General features: G+C 34.8%; 1 protein-coding gene across 1 annotated transcript in view; it reads right to left on the bottom strand.

Moving 5' to 3' along the window:
- The window catches only part of SLC12A2 (solute carrier family 12 member 2), a 95,441-nt gene that overhangs the window by 17,872 nt on the left and 53,288 nt on the right, over positions 1-24,281 (bottom strand). Inside the window, exons 11-19 of the mRNA XM_066274261.1 lie at positions 18,852-18,959; positions 17,291-17,414; positions 16,188-16,289; positions 14,649-14,804; positions 13,295-13,394; positions 8,909-9,020; positions 6,502-6,642; positions 3,151-3,257; positions 1,432-1,511 (exon numbers count right to left, since the gene is read on the bottom strand). Of these exons, the coding sequence (XP_066130358.1) occupies positions 1,432-1,511; positions 3,151-3,257; positions 6,502-6,642; positions 8,909-9,020; positions 13,295-13,394; positions 14,649-14,804; positions 16,188-16,289; positions 17,291-17,414; positions 18,852-18,959 (1,030 nt within the window). The remainder of the gene's footprint in view (positions 1-1,431; positions 1,512-3,150; positions 3,258-6,501; positions 6,643-8,908; positions 9,021-13,294; positions 13,395-14,648; positions 14,805-16,187; positions 16,290-17,290; positions 17,415-18,851; positions 18,960-24,281) is intronic.

Genomic DNA, 24,281 nt, shown 5'->3' with positions numbered 1-24,281 from the left:
TGGGGAGCTACAGCAGAGCAAGTGACCCCTTGCTCAAGCCAGTGACCTTGGGCTCAAGCCAGTGACCTTTGGGCTCTAGCCAGCAACAATGGATGGGGTCATGTCTATGATCCCATGCTCAAGCCAGCGACCCCGGGGTTTCAAACCTGGATCCTCTACATCCCAGTCTGACACTCTATCCACTGTGCTACTGCCTGGTCAGGCTTATAGTATTTTTTAAATTACCAGGAAATCATTAGAGGCTATGAAATTTTCCAGTTTTTAAAGTTTGTAAAAGCTTTTAAGTACAGCTTAATTGGTTTTTATCTTAACTTTAAAAAAATGGTTGGTTTATTTTTTAAATACTTTAAACATTATACTGTTGGGGAAGAGATTGGTGGTGGGTGTCTGAGTTTAATGATGGGAGATAAGGGTCGAGTATGGTGACAGCTATGTTAGGGTAGAACAAGGGAGATCTTTGTGGTGGTGACACAGCTCTTGATTGTGCGATCTTGACTGTGGTGCTGGTTACATGAATCAACATGTGTGATCAGTAGCACAAGCATACACACACGTGTGTGTGCACGTATAGAACTGCAGGATATTACCATTGGGGGAAACTGAATAGAGGGTACACAGGACTTCTCTGTACTATTTTTTACAACTTCTTGAGAATCTATAATTATTTCAAAATAAAATGTTTTAAAAAATGATTTTTAGAGTCTTTTTTGGAGACAGAGTAAATACTATCACAAAGTTTAGTTTTTCACTATTAACATGCCTCTAGATACAAATCATGACTTTCATAAACACAAAAATGTCTAACAATTTAGCACTTAAAATTTTTTTCTCAGACTTACTATGTATTTCTATAAATTTGGCCAACTTGTAATCATTACTAATGTTTTTTTCTCTTAAAGTTATTATTATCCATGTTGGTATAAAGAGAAAACACAAACTTTGGTGGAGCCAAACAGATCTTATCTTAAATGCCATACAATAAGTACATAACAAAATAGATGGTAAATATTAAAACACTGCCTGACCAGGCAGTGGCGCAGTGGATAGAATGTTGGCCTGGGATGCTGAGGACCCATCGTCGAAACCCCGAGGTTGCCGGCCTGTGCGTGGGCTCACCAGCTTGAACATGGGATCAAAGACATGACCCCATGGTCGGTGGCCTGAGCCCAAAGGTCCCTGGCTTGACTAGAGCCCCTCAACCCCCCATCAGGGCACATATGAGAAAGCAATCAAACTAAGGTGTGGCAATTATGATACTTTTCTTCTCTCTCCCTTCTTGTTTGTCTGTCCCTATCTCTCTGTCTCTCTCCCTCTTGCAAAATAAAATAAAAAAACTTAAGATACTGAAGGAGTTATAAGCATTATATACACTTTTCTAGCAAAGTAATTTATATATTTAAAATAAGAAACCTTATTTCAGAAAAGATGTACCTTGTCCTTGAAGATGTGATATATCCAGACCCTCTTTTAGACGAATAACCACTACTCCATATTGCAAGTCAAAGGCATCACTATAATGGGGGGGGGGGGGGGGAGGGAGAAAATGAAGGCAATAATTGATCTATAAAATTACTTTCAGCTTTAAATGTCTGATTCTTTAATGTCTTTAAAATTATGTTGAGAGCCATGTTAGTTTCAAATCCTACATCATTCCTTTTTCCGTTTTCTATAATATTTCAAAACTATTTACATGTAGATCTTTATAGTACTGATATTCTACCTAAAGTGCTTAAAGCAGCAACTATTTTTATCCTATTGGAAACAAGCTAAACTTATGGAAAAACACCTTTCAGGAATACCACCATATTAATTTAAGCTTATACCCCTAAAGCCAAGAGAAATACATGAAAACATAGATTTTACTGAGAATAAGAGCAGACTGCAGAGTATGAAAGGATCGTTTCAAAAGGAGAAAGAGTATTTTTAAGGAATTTAAAAATTTTTACAAAACTAGTTTAAAAGGTAGTCCTAAGATATTATATGCATTTGCAGACATGTATTCATATGTCCTTTTAATTTTTTTTAAAGCAGAAATAAATGGCAGCATCCCATACATACATAATATACATTAAACCCTACTACACAGCTCTAAAACTTGACTTCAAATCTACTAAAATATTTTCAAGTTGCAAAGCTTCAGGTTGTTCCACTGAATGGCAACAGGTTAAAATGTAGGATGGATCCTTACTTAAAGTAATAAACCCGAAGCCAAAGAGCAGTCACAACATGGGACAAGCCAGCGAAGCTTTAATATTTACTAAAAGCATTTAACAATTACTTGGAAAATCTTATTCATTGTGTACTTTACTATGCAGTAGGAATAGACTTAAAAAATAAAAGTATGAGATCTTGCTACTTCCTCAAATTGTTTTAAGACAGCTACGAAGACAAAACTATCATATGTGACACAGACAAATAATTATGTGCTTTTCTCTACAGATAAAAGAGGAGTTCAAGTAAGGGAAATAAATAATAACATGAATAGTATAGTCAGAAAGACAAATAACAAAAGAAGAAAAAAACCCACTAGAAAACTCATAAGAGGGAAGTTCAAGTTCTGTAAATCAAAACTAAGCCATCTGGTAAAGATCACTCACTGGAAACAGCACTGAAAGCAAATAGTAAGCTCAAAACTTACACTTCAAGGAGTCGAAAAGCAAAACATCTAAGTACATACTTAAAAAAAAAGTAAATAACTTAATAGATGAACCAATTGATTAACTGCAAAATTAGTTTGAGAGGGTACCAAATTTAACCTCTGAGGTTGATGTCAGTGATGAAATGCCTTCCTCAGTATCAGATATAATTATGACATAACTGAAAAGGTCATGGGTCTACCAACATTCAGGAACTCTGCTTAGCACCAGCTGTAGGGATATGAAAACGCTTACTAACTGAAATGGGGAGCCAGAGCATATGAACTCATGTGAGTGAATGTTCACGTGCATAAAGAAACGCAGAAAGATCAGTCCAAATCTTTTGTTAATAGATCATTAGTCCAAAACCCAGAAAATAGTGTGCAATTCTCCGCATTCTTATGCTTCTACTACTAGAAAAGACTATATGAAAAACAGTCTTTAAAAATAAGGGTAAGTTTCAAAATTAGTATTCTCTGAACCAAGTTACTGAGTGAGTTAAAAGGATACTTACTGGAATAAGTTTATATACATATCCACTTCCTTCATATCTGCCTGCAGCCAGTCTTTCTTAAATCCAAGGACGAGTGTGTTTGGTTTCATACGTCCAAGACCAGCAGCCTAAAACACAGGAAAAATATAATTTTAAAGATATACTTAATCTTTTATAAAAATCAATTATAAGTGATATTCTAAGTTATGTATTTTGATAGCAGCCATTAAGACCTAGAAGCAAAAGTCCAAATGCATTGTTTACAGTTCTGAATCATACCAACACTAAATTTTGAATTCGACCGATCATGAAAAAGTTTCTGCTGAAATTCAGCTAATTTCCTTCTCAGCTGTTCCATCAATCAGTTTCTCTTGCTACCACATCCAGTTGCAATTCAATATGCTTAACAGAAATGCCCCAAAAGCCAATGAACCTCTCTTTTGTAAGACTTTATAATTCTATTCCAAAGGTGGTGTGCACTTTTAAAAAAGTTTTTTATTGCAGTAAAAAATAAAATATTTTGCCACTTTAACTATTTTTAATTGTACAATTCATTGGCATTACGGGGGGGGGGGGGTCCCTTGGGTTATGACACAGTTCCATTCCTACAACAGTGACATAACCCGAATTTTGGTGTAAGCTGAAACACACCCTAGCCTAACACAAACGGATCCTTGTGCTTTTAACAGTTTAACAATGGCGTAGGTGAGCATACTGGGGGACGCCAACTTCCTCCATCATGTGCCGCGTTACTACATATTCTCTCGCCATGCGCAGCCAAACTAGTTCACTCACATGGTCTGTAAGTATGATGCTCATGGCTTAAGCCGAAACACTCACGCCTCAATTTTTTAAAGTTTTTATAGGAATGACTGTCGTAAACTTGAAATGTCGTATGTCAAGACTGCCATAACCTGAGGACCCCCTGTAATTACATTTAGTGTTGTACAACCAACCCCCCTACCTATTTCCAAAACTGTCTCATGAGAAATTCTGTAACCTCGGCCCTGGTAATGCTGAATCTCCTTCAGTCTCTGTAAATTTGTTTATCCTATATATTTCCTTAAGTGGAAGTCTCAATGTATAGTGCCTCGCCTGGACCAGCAGCAAGAGTATCACATGGAAACTTGTTAGAAATGCTAATTCTCAGGCCTTATCCCAGACCCACTGAAATCATTTCAAAGGTGAGGCCTAGCAGTCTGTATTGTAACAAGTCTACTAGGTGATTCTCATGCATAATGAAGTTTAAGAACCATTGCTCTAAGGAAGTATTTTCCTTCATAAAACTTATTAAATATATAAAATAGCTATTAAATTGTTCCTATAAATCGTGTAAAAACAAACAAGATTTACCCACTGGATCCAACCTTATGATCAGGAATCACATTCTACTTGAAATATTTAAATATTTTGCATACAAAAGTGAATACAGTAATAATCACATGCCCACCACCTACCTTAAGAAAATAAACATTACAAACCCTCATCAAGCGCTCCACTGGTCTTTCTCATGCGCTGTCTTACTATGCATCCCATTATTTAGACACACATATGTATACATTTTAAATTTGCATTTTTAAAAATGTATAATTAAAATTGTTCATATTCTTTTCTTAACTTGCAATTTTCCCTGATTACTTTTTGAAATTTATTCTCATTGATATATATATAGCTCCTTTCACCATTACCGTATTTTAAACTCTGTAAGATGCACTTTTTCTCCAAAAAAGTGGAGGGGAAAATGCCCCTGCATCTTATGGAGCAAAAAATATAGTATTTTATTAAATATTTTAACACACCATTTGGTTCAGAATATTTTTTTTATTTTCCTTCTTAAAACCCTAGGTGTGTCTTACAGTCAGGTGTGTCTTATGGAGCAAAAAATACGGTATATAGAATTCCACTGCATTATTATACCGCAACTTTTAATTTTGTGATTGATAGCTGAAGTTTCTTCCATTTTTTTCCACTATCACAAGTGTTTTAATAACCTTTTTCATGTGTACGATTTTCCCTACAGTATATATACACTTAAGAATGGAAATGTCCTAGGATATTCCCACTTTCAAATTTACAGGACACTGCCAAGTTACTGTCCAAAGTGATGACCACTCAACATTCCCACACAGTTCAAAGGTTTTCAGTTGCTCTACACAATGGTTAACAGTACTGTTAGGCTTCATGTGGTCAGTCTGATGGGTACGGAATAAAACTACACTGCAGTGTTAATGTTTACTTCTGTCATTGAGGTTTCCTTTTATCTTGTAGGGTACCTTATACCTTTTGTTCCCTCGTTTCTCTTAACAGTTCTATAGATATTCTGAACCATATTCTTTTACTGGTAAACATGTTATCTTCTGTTGGTGTGTGGCTAAAAGTTTTAGAAAATTGCCTTTCATACAGGTCTTTAATCCATCTAGAAATGGTTTGAGAGTGGTCTTTGTAAGGACTTGTTATACTGTTTTTTCACATCAATCGTCCTAGCTCTGCCTTTCGATGCCACCTGTCAAATATAAAGTTTCCTAATGGGTGGCTCTTTTTCTTCTCTCTGTTTTGTTACATTGCTGTTTCAATACTGCAGTGTCTTAATTACTACAGGCTTATGATAAAGCTTTATATCTGCCAAAGACACCCATTTTTACTCCTTATTATTCCTGAGGATTGCCTCGGCTATTCTTAACCCTGTGTTTGTCAAGTTTTCAAAAACACAAAACAGAAAGGGCTCAAATGACAGTGCTCTGAGCCTCCCACTTCTACTTTAACAAAGCAGCTCCACCATCAACATACTGAGAGAGCTCCTTTTGAAGGAAGGGTTCCTATTAAAATCTGTTGGCACTCTTGTCAGCCCATTTTTTTTCTTTCCACAATCTTTAGGGCTGAGGAAACTGAAGTTTCAGAGAAGTTTATTAACTTGCTCACTCCAAAATCCATAATAATGAAGTGGCAGTGCTAGCATTTAAACTACCACTGATTCCAACCCCACAGTCAGGCTCTCACGCCATCACAAGACTGAAAGACAGGGCTAAGTTTAGTGCCAGTAAATAAACAGCAAGGAAGACTATAAGGAACCTAAATTAAAAACAAAACAACTAAAAACTACCATTGCTGAACATTCCTACAAAAAATCCAAAAAACAAACCAAAACTCCAATGAGGTTAGAGAAACAGGCCAAGGTAATAGGTTCTTCAATTAGCTAAAATCACCTTGTTTCTAGAGTCCCTTTAACTTTCAAGTTATACAAATCTTGGTTTACCTTAATAAAGATATTTTAAAAGATTTACCATTTGTATTAATATGAAGAATAAAAGCCAGAATGTTTTTAAAAGTTTACAACAAACTAAAATCTATCATTTGAAAGGATGAGAAATTTACCTGCATCAAATACTGTGCTCCCTCTCTCAGGTCGTCTGCATGGACTGGGGCATAAAAGGCTTTCATTTTATTTTTAATAAGCCACCGCTGATACTTAGCTTGATCAATGGACATCTCTTTCATGGCTTGTCTTCGAGGCCCCTTTAAGGTAAAAATATTAATCATATCTTTAATTGAAAGGTAATATATTTCACATTTATAAAAAACCTTCCTATTGTACTGGCTTAAACAAGGTGCCTAAACATTGGGAGTCGGGAAGAGAAGTTTAATAATGGCATTTCCTTTTCATGTCAGTGGATTCTTTCCAGTACTTAAGATTATGAAGAGATGGTGTTGGTGGAATAGTTAAGGCACACAGGGTGCCCATAGAAGGCAGAAGAGGAAGAAACACAGGCTGAGAAACAAGAAGTCTTTGGTATTACGTAACTGCAGTGAAGAATGACTGAATTTAGGGAAGAGATTATGCACAGAAAAGGCGATTTCTGTTTTCCTTCCACAGAAAGTCTTCCAACTTGTTTTCTAGAAATATCACTGAAAATCAAAGCATGCTATACAATATAAATACATTTTTCTTCATACTTCTGTTACATGATGAAATAACAAAATAAAGGAAATGAGCTTTTTAACTTGCTAGTCCATTTGATCCTTGTAAGCAACACATAAAATGTGTTATACACAAATATATAAAGCAAAAATCTGAAAGTAAATTTATGACTACACCCTAATTACTCATGAATAAGTAAAGGAAAAATACAATTTATCTTTTCTGGTAGAAAAACATCCTCATTTGTAATTTCTTGTGCTCAAAATGCCAACTTGAATTGATGAACTTGGAGACAAACTAGAAAACTGCACAGGTCCCAAGTGGAATCAGTGTCTCGGTGTGTCCTTCCACCACCCTACAGATGCACACATGTGGCTTTGGCTTTGCTACTAAGCAGAAGAGCAACTCAAGCAGGGGCGGGAACACAGGCATACAACACACACATTTCTAGCACCAAAACAAGATGAACAAGAAAAACTAGTATGACAAATTAAATATTCCAATTTCTTACGCAGAACAGGTGACTGTTTTTAATAGCAAAGATGCCAAAAAATAGAAAATTACTTTTAGATGAAAGCTAACCACTATTTATTTATTTATTTTTTTGACAGAGACAAGAGACAGATAGGGACAGATAGGAAGGGGAGAAATGAGAAGCATCAATTCTTCATTGATTGCTTTCTCATATGTGCCTTGACCTGGGATCTAGAGCAGAGCGAGTGACCCCTTGCTCAACCCAGTGACCTTGGGCTTCAAGGCTTCAAGCCAGTGAGCACGAAGTCATGGCTATGATCCCACACTCAAGCCAGTGACCCTCAAGCTGGTGAGCCTGCGCTCAAGACAGATGAGCTTGCCTGCCCTTAAGCCGGTGACCTTGAGGTTTTGAACCTGGGTCCTCTGTGTCCCAGTCCGATACTTTATCCACTGTACCACCATCTAGTCAGGCTAATCACTATTTTTAATATTTTTTATTACTCATGGTTAAAACAAAAATTAATGGGTAATTAAAAGTGTTTGAACTTAGAAATTCAGCATTTGCTCTACTCTTCTTACATACTGGATACTAGATATTTACTACATTTTGTCTATCTGCTCCAACCTCTTCCTCTTTTTTTTTCTGGTAAGTAAATATTCCCAGTATTCTCAGGGCTTTATGAGAAATATCAGTAAGAAAGAAACATATATTGAATTTCATTTAGCCTCCTTAGTTACCAAGAAGCTATTTTGCTTAGCCAAACCATTCTATAAGGGCAATACAGCTTGCTGAAATCTACTCAGAATAAATAAGAAAAACAAAGTTTAAAATTCTAACATCTTTTTAAAAATAAGGTTTTAAGGCAGTTTTGCTGCAAAAATATTTTGATGAAAATAACTACCTTTAAAAAAACACCCAACATATTTGTTTATATTTTAAAATCATTTCAGATTCTAGAAAGCCTCCCCCAACATAAATTACATACACAGTGATAAATGTTTTTTTGTTTTTTTTCATATTTTTCCAAAGTGCCTAGCCAGGGCACACAGGAGAAGCGCCCATCTGCTTCTCCACCCTTCCCCTCTCCTTTCTTTCTCTCTCTTCCCCTCCTGCAGCCAAGGCTCCACTGGAACAAAGTTGGCCTGGGTGCTGAGGTCAGCTCCATGGCCTCCAGCTCAGGTGCTAGAATGGCTCTGGTTGCAATGGAGTGACGCCCCAGATGGGCAGAGTATCGCCCCCTGGTGGGCATGTGGGGTGGATTGCGATTGGGCTCATGCAGGAGTCAGTCTCTCTGCACTCCCCCCCCCCCAGCTTCTTACTTTGGAAAAATACAAAAGATAAAAAAAAAGAAAAAGAAAAAGAAAAAAGAAAACAAAACAAACACTTACCATATGTACATGACCACAGATCATCAAACCAACATTTTTTGTGAAATCATGAACCAAATGAAGTAAAGCTGGGCGTGAGTTTGGAGCACCTGTCATAAGAAGACACTGTGGCCTAATTTAAAGAAAAACAAAATTAACAGTTTAAGTTTTAGATAACATGGACATGATTTTACATTGTTCCTCTAAGAATATATTATTACACTAGAATCTCAATTATGCAACTGTCTTCAAGACACAGGTCACAGGATTCTCATAAAAGATGACTTTTAACTAGGGTTTCTTGATACATGAGAAATGTAGAACAGAACCTTCTTGGAACAAACATTATGCCAAATGTTCTTCAAAAGTAATAGCTAATATATTATACATCAAGATTCTGGTAGGTATTACAGAAAGAAATGGCTATACTGATTAAAAAGTATGTAACAACTTTTAATCTTCTAAAGGTAATAAACATTCCAGTTCTTTCACAGAGTTCACAAAACTTCCTGAGAACATGGCCTTGCCTCCATGTACAGAAACAGGTCACTGTTCTTAGTCTGATCAAATCATAATTACTTCTATTTTATAATATTAACCCTACCTTAATTTTTATGACTGTTGTCATATGAGTAAATCCACCTATGGTTAAGAAAAGGCTTCTAAGGCTCCTATTTGAACTAAAAATTTTAAATCCAATTAATTATGGTGAGAGCCCAAATTGAATTAAAATGTCTTTGCAAACACAAGACAGCTACATGACTTTTGTATTGAAATCAATCTTTTGATGAAAAAATATTCAGATATCCATTTTATAAGTTCAAACTGATAAGAAAAAATTCTTTAAAACAAGAATGTATAAAATTTAAACAACAAAAGAAAATATACTAAAAATTGACTTAATCACTAAATTAATTGTTAGGGTAGTTATTAACTATATTCACAAAATAAGCATGCAAACCTGACTAAAGACTGAAAAATATACGAACACTCATAATTTAGCAGCTATCTGAAAAATCAGTTCTGCCTGGGAGAAGTGCTTCGGGGCAGTCAAACATGGAATCATCCTCTAGGGCCCAGACTGCTAATATGGTCCACTGTCCCCACGTTCGCAGGTTGTGCTGGCTCCCTAGCTACCGATTACATTCCCTAGCCTTCCTAGCAGCTAATAATAGTGCTCTGACTGATTTACAGCCCACATGATATTCCTATTTCCAGGTCACGTCCTTTAATAGGGAAGCTGGTCACTCTCCATACCTTCCTTTCCTTTCCTACAAGCTAGACCTTGGATGTGCTAATGACACTGACCGCATGGACAGAAACACCTCCTAGGGGAATGGCAGACTGAGGAGATACAAGGAATGTGGGAACTGAATGACCAAGCACAGCAATCTGCCTGCCACGAACCATCCGTGTATCTTTGGAATATCACATGACACTGATGTCTGTCGTATTTAGCCACTGTATTTTTTCAGCTTTTTGTTATGGTACTTTAACCTATACTCAGTATAGTCTATTACTATGGGAAATTAATTTTTAGTCTCTATATTTACTAAATAGTAAACATAGCACAAAGGCATATACATTTGGTATAGTTTTATCATACAAAAAAAAGGTATTGTGCAAAATATACTAGGGATAACTGAGTAATGATGACAGAGTATAAACATCTGCCTTGATTTTAACTCCTTCTCAAAAGTTTCCATGATATAATGGGATCTTTTAAGGCACAAAACTATAAAGAATATTTACAATAGGATACCACAGCACTGAGATATTAAAAGCTTGGAAATAGATGGAAGAACAATAAAGGGTTTTTGTATATCAGAAAAAGGCTATATCCTCAACGAGCATAAGAGAAATCTGCAAAGCTACCTGATTTTACATCTTAAAAATCACCCAAACCCCCAGGAATTAGAGGCAGTAGATGCATTTGGAAGTGGCGGGGGCAATGTGTTAAAGAAACCAAGGACTGGTTTAAAGTTTTCATAAGAAGCAATAAGACAAACCCAGTTATTTCCATCACTACGATGGGCAGGTGTCCCTCTCCTTCTCCAATCCTATTAGGCTAGGGCTTATTTCCTACGAGGGCATCTGGTCTGGGAGACACCAGCAACAGCTCAGGGCAGAAACCACTTGAAGTAGGGGAGTCAGGAGAGCATTTATATGCTGCACGCAGAAGCCTCCAAGCTCCTTTCTCACTTGGCTATCGGAACTCTGGTAGTCAGGAATTTACGAACAAGCAGAAGATTAAAAGCTTCTGTTCTGGGAAATATAATCATATAAAAAAGAAAGCCTTTAAGATAACTTAAATTTCTCAAAGACCCAGCAAGGCCACACTAATCTACATTAAGGACCTCACTGACAAGCCCCACCTACCAGTGCAGAGCTTCCCTGGCCAAGGATCACTTAAGATCAGGTGAAATCTAAGAACTCAAGTTAAAGAAACAGGAACAGTGAGAAAGACATTTCAAGGAAACAGAAACTACAAACCGAAGGAAACAAAATCTTTCAGCAAGTCTGGTGAAAACTGAGATAGTGGTAAGAAAAAAATAAGAAAATTACTGACTATAGAGAAAACAGAAAAAGCTATACAGGAAAAAAAGCAGTCATAATTTACCACATGGCTTAGCTCTGAATCATGTTGAAAAGTCATAAAAATACCAAGTATGATCTAATCAAAGTAATGGCATTAAAATATTCTGGGAGTATGAGATAAAAGGAAGGGCGTGTGTATATTTGGTGAGTGCACAGGGATGAGAGCCATCAATAGATAACGCCTAAAATTAAAAAGCAAAAAAGTACAGCAAGAAAGCATGTGTTTAGGAAAATGAAGTAAACACTAAATGAAATAAGAGTTGAAAGTAGTTGCCTGTGATACATAAGAGAAATAGAAACATGATAAATGGGGAAATGCTGATGTTAATGACAAACTAAGTTCTTCCTCTTTATACTATGTCCATATATAATTCTGATGAAAACTTTAAAAGCCTTATTAGAATATAAGACTTTTTAAAAATGTTCCCATCACTATAATAAACCAAAGCAACAGTTTTTATTGATGGCAAATTAACTTTGATTCTTGGATATATATACTCTCAGTTTTGGGATACAACTTTTTACATAAAGGAATGATTTCTATACTATGCAATATTTAGCCTCAACTATTCAACTTGCACTGAAATTAGTTTTCCTCCCAGGGCTCTCTTATTTTCCTTTTTGACTTTTACAAGAGTTTATTTAAACCAAACTGAAAATAAGATCTGAAAATGCTCTCCCGGGGCTCTTACTCCTTTTTCTTTTCCCAATTTCTCTCTACTCCAAAGCTGAAGATCTGTGCTCTCGAGGAACCTTTTACTCGAGAAAAAAGGGGAGGTGGATAAAAAACAAATAACAAAAAGAGGACACAAAAACTTTTCTTACTGGGAGAGATTTGGGAGAACTATTCTTTTCTAGTGCTTATGACGTCCTCAGGGTTTCTTTAAAAAATATGTAAGTAACATTTCTGGATTTAAAAAAGTATTTATCAATAGTGCTTTAGTAATTGGTTCTTATCAACTATTAGAAGCATGTTAAATTAAGGAATAGTTTTCAAATTGATGACTGATCAATAAACTATTAAGATAAAATGTAAAGTCATTTATTGAAAAAAACAGTAATAAATACTATATATTAAGGCATTGACTCAATCATTAAAACTGGTTTCCAGTTAGTCAATGATGAGAAAGAAATGACTAACATGAAAATATTTAGTGCCTTAATAAAATTACAAAATAAATTACATCAAAAATCTTTATGGATTTCATACTTAGTAGTTATAGAGTAGTTCTATGACTTCACTGGCCACAGAAGGAAAAAACTGTTCACTTGATACCTACTATCTAAAAGTCTTCATATGAGACCTCTAAGACTTTTACAACGTTTTTGTAAGGTCTAGAGGATAATTTATCTCTTTGTAAAATATGATGACTAAGAACCTCACCTTGTTTAAATAAATGCCCAAGTTCAACCAAAACAAAAAATAATATTCTATACTTTAAGAGAACTTCTCATGAAATACCAGCATATACAATTATTTTTTTTTAAACTTTTTTTTTTTAAGATTTCTTTCTTTTTTTTTTTTTTTTTTATTCATTTTAGAGAGGAGAGAGAAAGGGAGAGACAGAGACAGAGAGGGAGAGAGAGACAGAGAGAGAAGGTAGGGAGGAGCTGGAAGCATCAACTCCCATATGTGCCTTGACCAGGCAAGCCCAGGGTTTTGAACCAGCGACCTCAGCATTTCCAGGTCAACGCTTTATCCACTGCGCCACCACAGGTCAGGCCAGCATATACAATTATTACTGGACAGTAAGTGAATAACTACTTGCCGCCTAAGACAGAACATTTCTGTATTACTTCCTCACTTACCGAAAGTTTTTCACATGGTCTTCCACCCCTGAAAGACGAATGGAATGCTGCAGCGCGCTCAGGTAAGTCAGGGCTTGCGTGGAGGACCCCCAGTTCACGTCTGCAGGAGACAGCGTTCACGCCGCAGCACACCAACGTTAGCAACCAATCACCAGTTTGAGACACAGAGAAGTAAAGAGTGCTGTCACATCTAAAAAGTCAATTGCTAAAATAAACTATTATAGTTGGAACTTTTAATAGTTCAAGTTCACAGCAAAACATTAAGACAATGCTAATCGGAACTATAATTGCTTTTTTTTTAAAAAAAAGTACAGTTTAGAAAAGGCTGAGATGACAGGGCTGCATACATGACAGAGTCTTTCATAGATAAAGAAAACATTTCAAAATTATTGTTTATATAGCCAAAGTTAAAGGGAAAGAGGCAGCTCCGTGAATGTTAAGTTAAAAAGTACTGTTCATAGTACTTACCAGTTTAAAGCTATTTGGATAGGCAATTTTTTCTTTATTAAATAAGCAGCCTGTACACAAATGATGATTTTATGCATTTGTTACTTTAGAGATTCAATAGGCATATTAGAGAAAAGATTGCTTCTCAGATAGTTAAAATCATACCTTCTTTGTCCACTTCATCTCTAAAGCCACCATTCTATCTAATCCAAAACCTCATCGTATAGTAGTAGAATTAAAAAATGTTTCCTCACTGCTCTTGTAATCAGTTCCTAATCTAGTCTATTGGGCCCCAAATTTTCAAACTTGTATCACTTATCTTTCTTCTGTATTACAGGTCACCACAGTGAATAGTGGACCAATCCTATTATATCTTAGCATCATCTTCTTACATGAATATATACCAACAGTTACCAATAAGACACATTCTAGATAATCTTGAACTATTTCCCAGTTAAAATGTTTGTCCAGTTTTCCCTGTCACATAGTAAGCTAGTAGAAACATACTACATCTTTTGGTATTTTGTGAATTCTGTGGTATGTATTACAGTAGGTACTCAGACCATACCAGGTAGTACATCCATACGTATGCTTATTAAGCTTATAGCTACAATAATGCAAATCAAATAATTTCAAAGAATAATTTAAAAATCTTTGAGTGCAACAGAATGTTAAGTATATGAATTTGTTATTTTTCCACAAAAAGGATTAAATTTAATTTATGGGTATGAATGGGATTTCATAGAATAAAACTTTCATTAAAACTACATGTGGTTAAAAATAAAATATTTGACATTTTACATAAAGTACCTTTTAAATATATAGAAGATGAAGCTTAGATATGAAAAATAACAAAGAATTTCCAGATGTTTCTAGCTTGAAATACTAAATAGAAAAGGTTACTAACCTGGTTTTTTGTAGGTAACATATATATAGAGCCCAAGGACTATGACATATGTCAGCAGTGCAGCCCACCAATTAATGACAAACATCACTATGCAACAAAGAATTGCTCCAATAAGTGATATCCACATGTTGTAGTATTTGAATGCAGGACGCCATCCTAACAACAAATAAAATAGATAAATAAGTCATTCACATACCTCATCTGCTTTAGACAGTGGTACCTATGTATGTACAAAATAACTTTCTTGTGGCTGCTATACAGAGAGATCTTTAAACATTTAAGTATAAGGCTAATACATAACAGTAAAGTCATAAACCACTATTGAGTATGATTTAATTTCATGACTCTGGGTGGCCATGAAAAGAGCACACCTGTTTACACTTCTACATTATTCTTAGTAGTTCTGTATCCAGTAAACTCTTTAGCAAAAAAGTGTAATTCAACCTACCCTAGTGACCACTAATAACTGGATGGAGAAAGTTTTTAAAAAGAGGTTTAAATTGAGTCCTTAATAGTGTGGTGGTTGTCTTTCCTGGTTTTTGATATGAGACATACCATATTCTAATGAATATACAAAACATTTTGGAAAAAATATTCTTGAGAATTGTTAAAAATTTATCTATTTGTTGAAAAAACTAAGAATTAGTTATAGAAACATATCTTCCCATTTGGTAAAAACTTATGAATTAAGCTTCACTCAAATTTTTAAAAATTTTAAGTCATTTCAATAAAATTTGCAATATTTAAAGTTAAACTTTTAATTTTGAGATAATTACAAATTCACATGAAGTTTTAAGAAATAATACAGAGACATCCGCATACCTTTTACTTGTTTCCCCCAGTTATAATCTCTTGCAAAATGATATTACAATACCACAACTAATGGTACTGGTATTAACACATTCAAATTAAAGAAGAGGCAAACACAAGATTCCTTTAAAGCCACACCCACCTCTAAAATTCACCTTCTTACAGTAAAATCTGCAGCTAAGCTATCTGTGTCCTGAGTTACCCTGTTCTCTCGCCCATTCCGAGACCTCCAGATCCCTGCAAGTACAGTGCTTCTTGTCCTTTCATTTCCTTCCCTGATATCCAGGTAGTGTCGTGGCTTATAACAAAAATCCTGTAACGAATGTGTTTCCCACTGATAAAGGCCCCTATATTAGAACTCACTGTGTTAAAAATATATCTGCTCAGGTTAACTATATATAATGGTCTTAGAACTAAAAGAGAAAGCAGCTAAATAAACAAAAACGAAGAAAAAAAGCAAAATAATTATTTCACAGTGCTGGTCAGAATTTGGGAGTAATGTTATCTTAAATGATAGCATTACTTGAAAATAAAAAACAGAATATTACCAGTAAAATTCATGATAAAGAGGTCTTTGAAGGCACAGTTAATGTGACTCAACTATAAAAGCAGACTGAGCACTAATGAGCTAATCCTACACATACCATCTTTTAAAACGTGTTAGTTTTATTTCCTCTAAAATCTAAGAAATGACCACATTTAAAAAGCTTTTAAACAGGGTAAAATCACCTGGAGATTTTGCGAGTGATGCATGGAATACTGAAAAATTGATCAGTGCGTAGGATGCAAGGAAGAAGTTAGAGATAATTGGAGCAATAACATTCAGTTCAGCTGCAAAAGAAATAAGGCACAATTATTGACATATTAGATATTTTTAACTTTTCAAAATTATGAATTATTTCAAATCTTCAGATAATGACATAATGCTGCTCCTATATTGACCATCTAGATTTAATAAATATATTTTGCCATATGCACTTCACTTTTTAGAAATCAAACCTTATGTACAGTTGAAACCCCCAGTATATATCACTATTCCAAAGTCGGTATATTCTTTTCCCAATGCTATAAAGTTTTCCTATATCCATATATAGTCAATCAGCATTGTGCAGTACTGTTAAGGTGTTTTATAAGTCACATAAATAGTATCATACTATATGTATCATTCTGCAATTTGATTTCAAATTATTAAATTTGAGGTTCATCCACAGTGATATGAAAATAGTGGTGATAGATATGAAAACCAAGTTCATTCTTTTTTTACTGCTGAGTATTATTCTGCAGTTTCATTCCTCCATTGACAGGTATCAAAGTTGCTTTCATTTCTTACTATTCTAACTAAGAACACTAAAAACACTCTTGTATGCAGGCACACATGCAAGTTTCTAAAGGATACATACTCCTAAACAGAACTGATGGTTAGTTTCCACAGCTGGTGGTATAATCAGACTTTTAATAAAAGTCAAATGGTCTTTAGCAATGTGACCCATTAGCTCACCGGCGAGCAGAGGCAAAGTGCCAAACAGTAGAGTTCCTACTTTCAAGGGAGATGCTGAAATTCTTTTCTTTACCCTATTATTGTATTTGTTGTAGGGACAAAACCTAAAAGTTCTTTCTAGCCCTAATGGGGACTTAGTGATGGTAATACCTTTTTTATTAGAAAATATGCTTTGAGTGCTATTTGCAGTATTTTTTAAACACTCTTTCATTTGATCAAAAAGAAACTAACAGTATACTAGGCAACATTGTTTACTATTTAATAATTCAATGTTTACAGCTAATACTGTAAATACACCAAAATCTACATTAGGCACACCATTTATTTGACTAACCAATTAAGATGAATCCAAGTGCAATTAGGAAGGTTAAGAGGTAACCACGAAGAGGTTCATTATTTTTCCCATAACCTTTTGCAAACATCTGGAAAGCTGGGTAGATGTTGTCCTTACATAGAGCCTAATGAAGAAATGTAAACAATAAAATGAAACATTTTGAAATTAGACATCAGATTTGCTTATAGTTACAACAGGTTGGTCAGGAATGCAACCCACTTTTCTAATTCTTTATCCTCTTTCTTTCACATTACTTTACCTACAAACTGTAAAGCAGATGCAAACATTTTAAGAGTAGAAAAAGCTTACAATACCTGAAGTTTTTATTTACCATATCCCACCACCATGCTGAAATTCTTTTATGAATAAAATCAGAAAAGCAGGCATACAAATAGAATCGGGAAGCTTGAGAAGTATGACAGAGATGTGACCTACTTTACAGTGAGTTCCAATGCTAGACTTAAAGCAGATAAAAATCTTATTTATAGAACTCATTCGTTTTTTAAAAACTACTGAATATTGTTTTAAGAAATATATTCTACATCTTCACTGTAATAACTAGCTACAACTACATTAAGAACAAAGCTGCAAAATCAAAATTTTGTTGATTTGATTTTGTAATAAAAATGTTTTATTCCGTATCAGCTATTCATTTAATGCTCATTAAAGGGAGATATTATCTATCTAATTCATCATTATACTCTGAGTATCTAACACAATGTGTGGTACATATTCAGCAATTATTTGTAAAATAAAAAAAATTTAGGTTGGCATCATGCTAATCAAAACAAGATCCTTTAATTCTTCTAATTTACAGTCTTGAATCGCACTTCTTATCCTTGGTAAATATGAAAATTTATGCTAACAGAGTATGTAAAAAAAAAAAAGCAAAAATTTATCACTACTTCCAGAAATACAATTCAAAGACTATATTCTGACAGTATAAAAATGTACAACTGTTTATTATTTATAGACATTTACATTTATATGCCTAAAAGTAAACACTAGTCTTTTTTTTTTTTTTAAGCGAGAGATAGAGACAGAGACAGACAGGGACACAAAGACTAGAAGGGAGAGAGATGAGAAGCATCAGTTCTTCATTGAGGCACCTTAATTGTTCATTGACTGCTTCTCATATGTGCCCTGACCAGGGGGCTCCAGCAGAGCAAGTGGCCCCTTGCTCAAGCCAGTGACCTTGGACTCAAGCCAGTAACCTTGGGCTTCAAGCCAGCGACCTTTGAGCTCAAGCCAGAGACCATGGGTTCATGTCTATGATCCCACGTTCAAGCTGGCAACACCATGCTCAACTGGATGAGCCTGCACACAAGCAGCGACCTTGGGGTTTTGAACCTGGGTTCTCAGCATCCCAGACTGACACTCTATCCACTGCACCACAGCCTGGTCAGGCAACACCATTCTTGATATATGTGTGTGTGTGTGTGCATTATACATATGGGATTGACAGAAGTAAGCAAATAATTTAAAAATATTAACAATAGCAGAATAAAATATATTCCCTTAAACTCCCCTATAATAAAACTTGTCATGTGGAAATACTTACCTGAAATATTTTGGGCGCACTCACAAGGGATGCTAATGCAGAAGAAAGAGTGGCTGAAAATACACCTGCAGAAATTAATGGGGCAAATCCTGACACCATACTCATTACCTAAAGAAAAGTGATAAAAATGGAAAAATAAGTTTTACAAACAATTTAAAAAGGAACATACTTATACATCATTATTCTAATGAAAGAAACTAATATTGGGAAAAACTTTGATTATAAACAACAGTAATAACTGTTACATGCATTACAAATTCAGAAACAGATATACCTCTAGTCCTTACCTATAAAAAATCTTTTTCTTTTGCCCTGGCCGGTTGGCTCAGCGGTAGAGCGTCGGCCTAGCGTGCGGAGGACCCGGGTTCGATTCCCGGCCAGGGCACACAGGAGAAGCGCCCATTTGCTTCTCCACCCCTCCGCCGCGCTTTCCTCTCTGTCTCTCTCTTCCCCTCCCGCAGCCAAGGCTCCATTGGAGCAAAGATGGCCCGGGCGCTGGGGATGGCTCTGTGGCCTCTGCCCCAGGCGCTAGAGTGGCTCTGGTCGCAACATGGCGACGCCCAGGATGGGCAGAGCATCGCCCCTGGTGGGCGTGCCGGGTGGATCCCGGTCGGGCGCATGCGGGAGTCTGTCTGACTGTCTCTCCCTGTTTCCAGCTTCAGAAAAATGAGAGAAAAAAAAATCTTTTTCTTTTGTAAAATTTCAAAGACACACAATGCAGAGAAAAGAGCCTATTGAACTACCAACCATCCATCACCCAGTTTCAACAATGACCAAGCCTGGGCCAATCCCACATTATTGTGAATCAAACCACAGATATCATTTCATGCACAAATGTTTCAGTATTTGCCTCTAATAGGTAAGAACTTTTAAAAACTGTAACTGCAAAGCTATTGTCACAGCTTAAAACCTAAATAATTCATTTACAGCACCAAATAGCCAACCAGCATTCACATTTCCCGAACTGTCCCTCTTCTTTTGCTTTTCAAAATGGTCTGTACAAATCAGGATCCGCAAAAGGATTTTGCTTTACATTCGATGTGTCTCTTCAACGTCTTTTAAATCTACAGGTTCACTCTTTCCTTTGCATTTTATTATTTTTATGTTATTTCTCCTATAAAACCCTCACTCTAGATTTTGATGACTGCATCTCTCACCTCTGTGTTTCCAGTGAGCTGCTAAGTAGGCCTCAACAATTAACCAGACTAATGTACAAATTTTCCGGCAAGAATATTTCAAGGTGATGTGATATACATAGTTCCATCAAGAGGGCTGTTTCTTTTTTTTGTTGTTAAGATAGTATATTGATATTGTGGATATGTTTATGTTTTTTGGGGGGGTTGTTTGTTTGAAGAATACTTTTTAGAGCTAAATGTGGAAATATTTCCAGCTGAAACAATCTAAATCTAGGATTTGCTTCTAGAAGTGGGATTTATAAATAAAACAAAATTAGCTGTCCATTTTGAAAATTGCTGAATCTGGAAAATGTGTATGTATAGGTACATTGTATTGCTTCCCTTATCTTTGTACATGTCCAAACATTTCCCAATGATGAAGTTAAAAAAAAATGGATATATCATTTAGATCATGAGAAGATAACAAGATGAATCCAAACTGAGGGGCACAATGTAAAATCACTTGCCTTAACCCTTCAAAATGTCAGCATCCTGAAAGATTAAAATAGGCAAGCTGGAAACTCTTCTAGATTAAAGGATTTAAAAATAACAAGGTAATTAACTGCCATGCATGATCCCAGATGAGATCCTGAAAGTGGGGAAAATGGCTATAAAGGACATTCGTGGAACAAGAGGGAAAATATGAATATGGAATATATATATATATTTAGATAACATTTCACTGACATTAAATTGTTTGAGTGGGATAATTGTACTGTGCTTGCATAGAATGTTTTAAATACTTCAAACTGTCATGTTGCAATGTCTACAATTCTTATATGTTTGAGGACAGAGGAATATACATACACAGAAAGATAAACAAATGGGGCAAAATATAAATAACTAGTAAATATAAGTGAAGGGCAGGTATGCAGGTATTCACTACGCTATTCTTTCTGTAACTCTAAAATCTGTCAGCATACCAAATTGAGGTGAAAGAGTTGTTGGGTTCAGGTACTGTTCAGCTTGATCCATCAATTATAAATTTCATCAGTAGTGAGTGATGATCATCACTAGAGTCATTCATTAGTGGAGATTTACCTTTCATTTACATTCACCAAGAGCATGGCAACTGAGTCCAAGGAATTAGGAAATCAGGCATTATGCTGTTATGGCTATTATAACTCTAATAGTTTATGACTATAAACCTCTGACTGTAATACTTTAAACCCAATGTAAAATTACCTGGTCATAATACTTAAGTCTGGTTTCATGTGTATTTAAATTACTTCATTTAAATGTATCTTTTAGAAGACGCATTAGCATTGCCTTCTCTAAGCATCGTGAGGAGAAAAAAACTTGAAAAAATGATTTTCAATTCAGCCTTTTAATGATTTAGTAGTTATATATAGGCCATTCATTTTTCATAATCACTATTTTTCACAGCTAGTAGTGCTAGATTACTTAGCACTGCCAACCCCATCTTTAGGAAATGAGATTGTAAGACAAATAAGGAGGAGCAAGATAAAAAATGGGCGGACTTCATTTCTGTTATGTATACTTATTAGATAATACAAAATTCCATGCCTATCTGCAATGACCTCAAAACTAAGTAAGTGTAAAGACAAGAGATAAATGAAGAAAAAAGTGGAGAACAGAAAATACAACACACTGATGGACTAAAGCAAAATTGACACATTACTAATAACATAACCTTTCACCTTTACGTTGTGAGGGAAAAAATTATGTTTTCTCTTCTTCCATATACTCAAATTGAGATAAATAATTCTCCTACTTAGCATTTGGAAACACTCTATGCCAGTTTTCCTGTTTTCTAGTTATATATTTACCCAATACCTCTCCATTAGCCACCATTTTATAGTAAAATATGAGTAGCAAGAATAATGATAACATCAATACTGGTAACATCAGAAGAAAAAAGATGGTTTTTGTCTCTAAAAATGAGAAAAGACAAAAGCACAACGAAAGATAAAAACACGACAAATAAAATAGTGAAATTTTGTGTGTCAGGTATGTATGTGTGTTGATGATTTAGGGTTCAGAAATATCTTCAGGGCACACTGATTTGGACACGTAAAAATAAAAAGCAGTTGCATTCCAAGCAGAGTGAAGCATCAAATAAAGGAACAGGGCAAGGTCAGCATGTATGCACGTATACGTGTACAAACACACCATGACTGCAGTCCCGTCCAAGGAGAAGGCAGTGGGATCTAAGTCCACGTATCAACTGCTTTGACTAAGAGCAAAGAAACTCACATTTTTGTTTATAAAACAATGGGGATTCAAGGTTTCAGCAGACATTAAAATTTAGAACTACTAGAATAAGAAACATAAGAATATATATACAAAAAAAAACTTAAAAATTTAAGACAAAGTGACCAAATCACTTTTCCTTCTGAAATGTGAAAAGTCAATTATATGTAAAACAGCATTCTAAAGTTTGGCTTTGTATATATTTTATGATGGAGATTTCCACTTATATGTTTCTCAGTTATGTGCGAGCCTCCATTCTTAATTTTCTAAAAGACAAGCAATTTATTTTCACAGGATTTTCCCCCCATTTTGTATCACTTTACAAAGTATTTAACAATTTCTTTTTTTACTTAAAATTTCACTTAAATAAGAAAAGCAGCTTTATGTATATAAAACTCCTCTTTGCTTGAATGAGCCCATACTAGACTTGATACAACATACTTTTCTGTTTTAATGTAGCAACACAGAAATGTGATTGACATTTCAGTCACTGGTCAGAAGCCAACATTTGTGCCTTTCATACACAATATCAATGTCAGAATTGGCCTGAATCATAGCTGGACGTGAATACTTTCTTTCATTCCTACAATTCTGCCTAGTCTTGTGATTAGCAAAACAAACTTCTGTTACATAATTGAATTCAATATTTAGAAGCACTGAAAGTGTAGTCAATTGCTTGAAACTATATAATAGAAAATAAAAATAATGCCATTAAAAATTTAAGTTCCAAAATTTTGTTATAAAATTTATGTATTGTACATAAAATTTACAGTTCTGAAATACATTGAACCCTCAACTATTATGGTTATTGTACTTACATAACAATAAAAAAACCACTAGGAAGCAAAACTTTTATTTTTTACTTTGAATAACAGAACCATCTATTGTAAAAATTTACAACAGAAATATTATTTCAGGTCCCTGAGTCTACTACATCTTCGCGTTTTCTTCTAGTATTCCAGGACTATCAAGCAATTCTCAAGTTATCCTTTAAATTTTAGTAATTCTTTCTCTCTTTATATAGTCTTTTCTCAGTTTCTAAAATCCTACACATTTCATAAAAATTTCTTTGCACTTTGAATACCTTATAAAGCTAATAATAAAAAAGCAGGACTAATATTCTATGAATACTTGTGATTACTCATCTTTACATTGTTCATATGTTTGAAAAGTTCACAAACTTTCAAGCATCCATTAAGAATTAAAAAGAATTTTAATTATATTATTAAATAGTAGTTTATCATAGCATGACTCTATGGGCCGTACCTAATTAAATAACACTATTAATACTAACCAATACTTTTAAAGGGGTATTTACATAACGAAATTGAGAAAATTGACTTTTCTCTAACCAGAAAACTGAAATCATTTCAATTAGTATGGATTTAAATTGTTAAAACTAAAAATGAAATACTCAGGCATATATCTAATGAAATATGTACAGGACTTACTTGTATTCTGAAAACTACACAATGCTAATGAAAGAAATCAAAGATCTAAGTAAATGGAAAAACATACCATATTCATGGATTGGAACACTCAACATAGTAAACATGTCAAATCTCCCCAGATTGACATATGAGTTTAATGTAGTTTCCATCAAAATCCCAGCAAGACTTTTGGTAGATAGAATAAAAACATAAAATTGTTCTAAAATGTATATGGAAAAGAAACTAAAATAGCTACAACAATTTTGAAAAAAGATAAAATGGGAAATATTGATCAAGCTGACTTCAAAACTTATTATACAATTACAGTAATCAAATGTATGGTATTGGTGGAGGAATAGACACACAAATCAGTGCAAAAAGCAGAGGATCCAGAAAAAGACCCAACAAAATGACTATGAATGAGATGCTTCCTATGCATCCTTTTATTTCAAAAACAGTATACTATATATATCATACTCTAGGTGTTACCCTTGGGGGACGTTTTGCTCTTGAATGGCTTGAGATTTTACCATTTCCTATTTTTCTGTTTGTCTAATTAATTACCTCCAGTCTTTCTGAAAAGATATCTAGATATAATATAAGAACCATCC

The sequence above is a fragment of the Saccopteryx bilineata genome, chromosome 4 (genome assembly GCF_036850765.1).
Source record: "Saccopteryx bilineata isolate mSacBil1 chromosome 4, mSacBil1_pri_phased_curated, whole genome shotgun sequence".
In the NCBI taxonomy this organism is placed as follows: domain Eukaryota; kingdom Metazoa; phylum Chordata; class Mammalia; order Chiroptera; family Emballonuridae; genus Saccopteryx; species Saccopteryx bilineata.
This window is presented reverse-complemented; position numbering and strand designations above follow the sequence as displayed.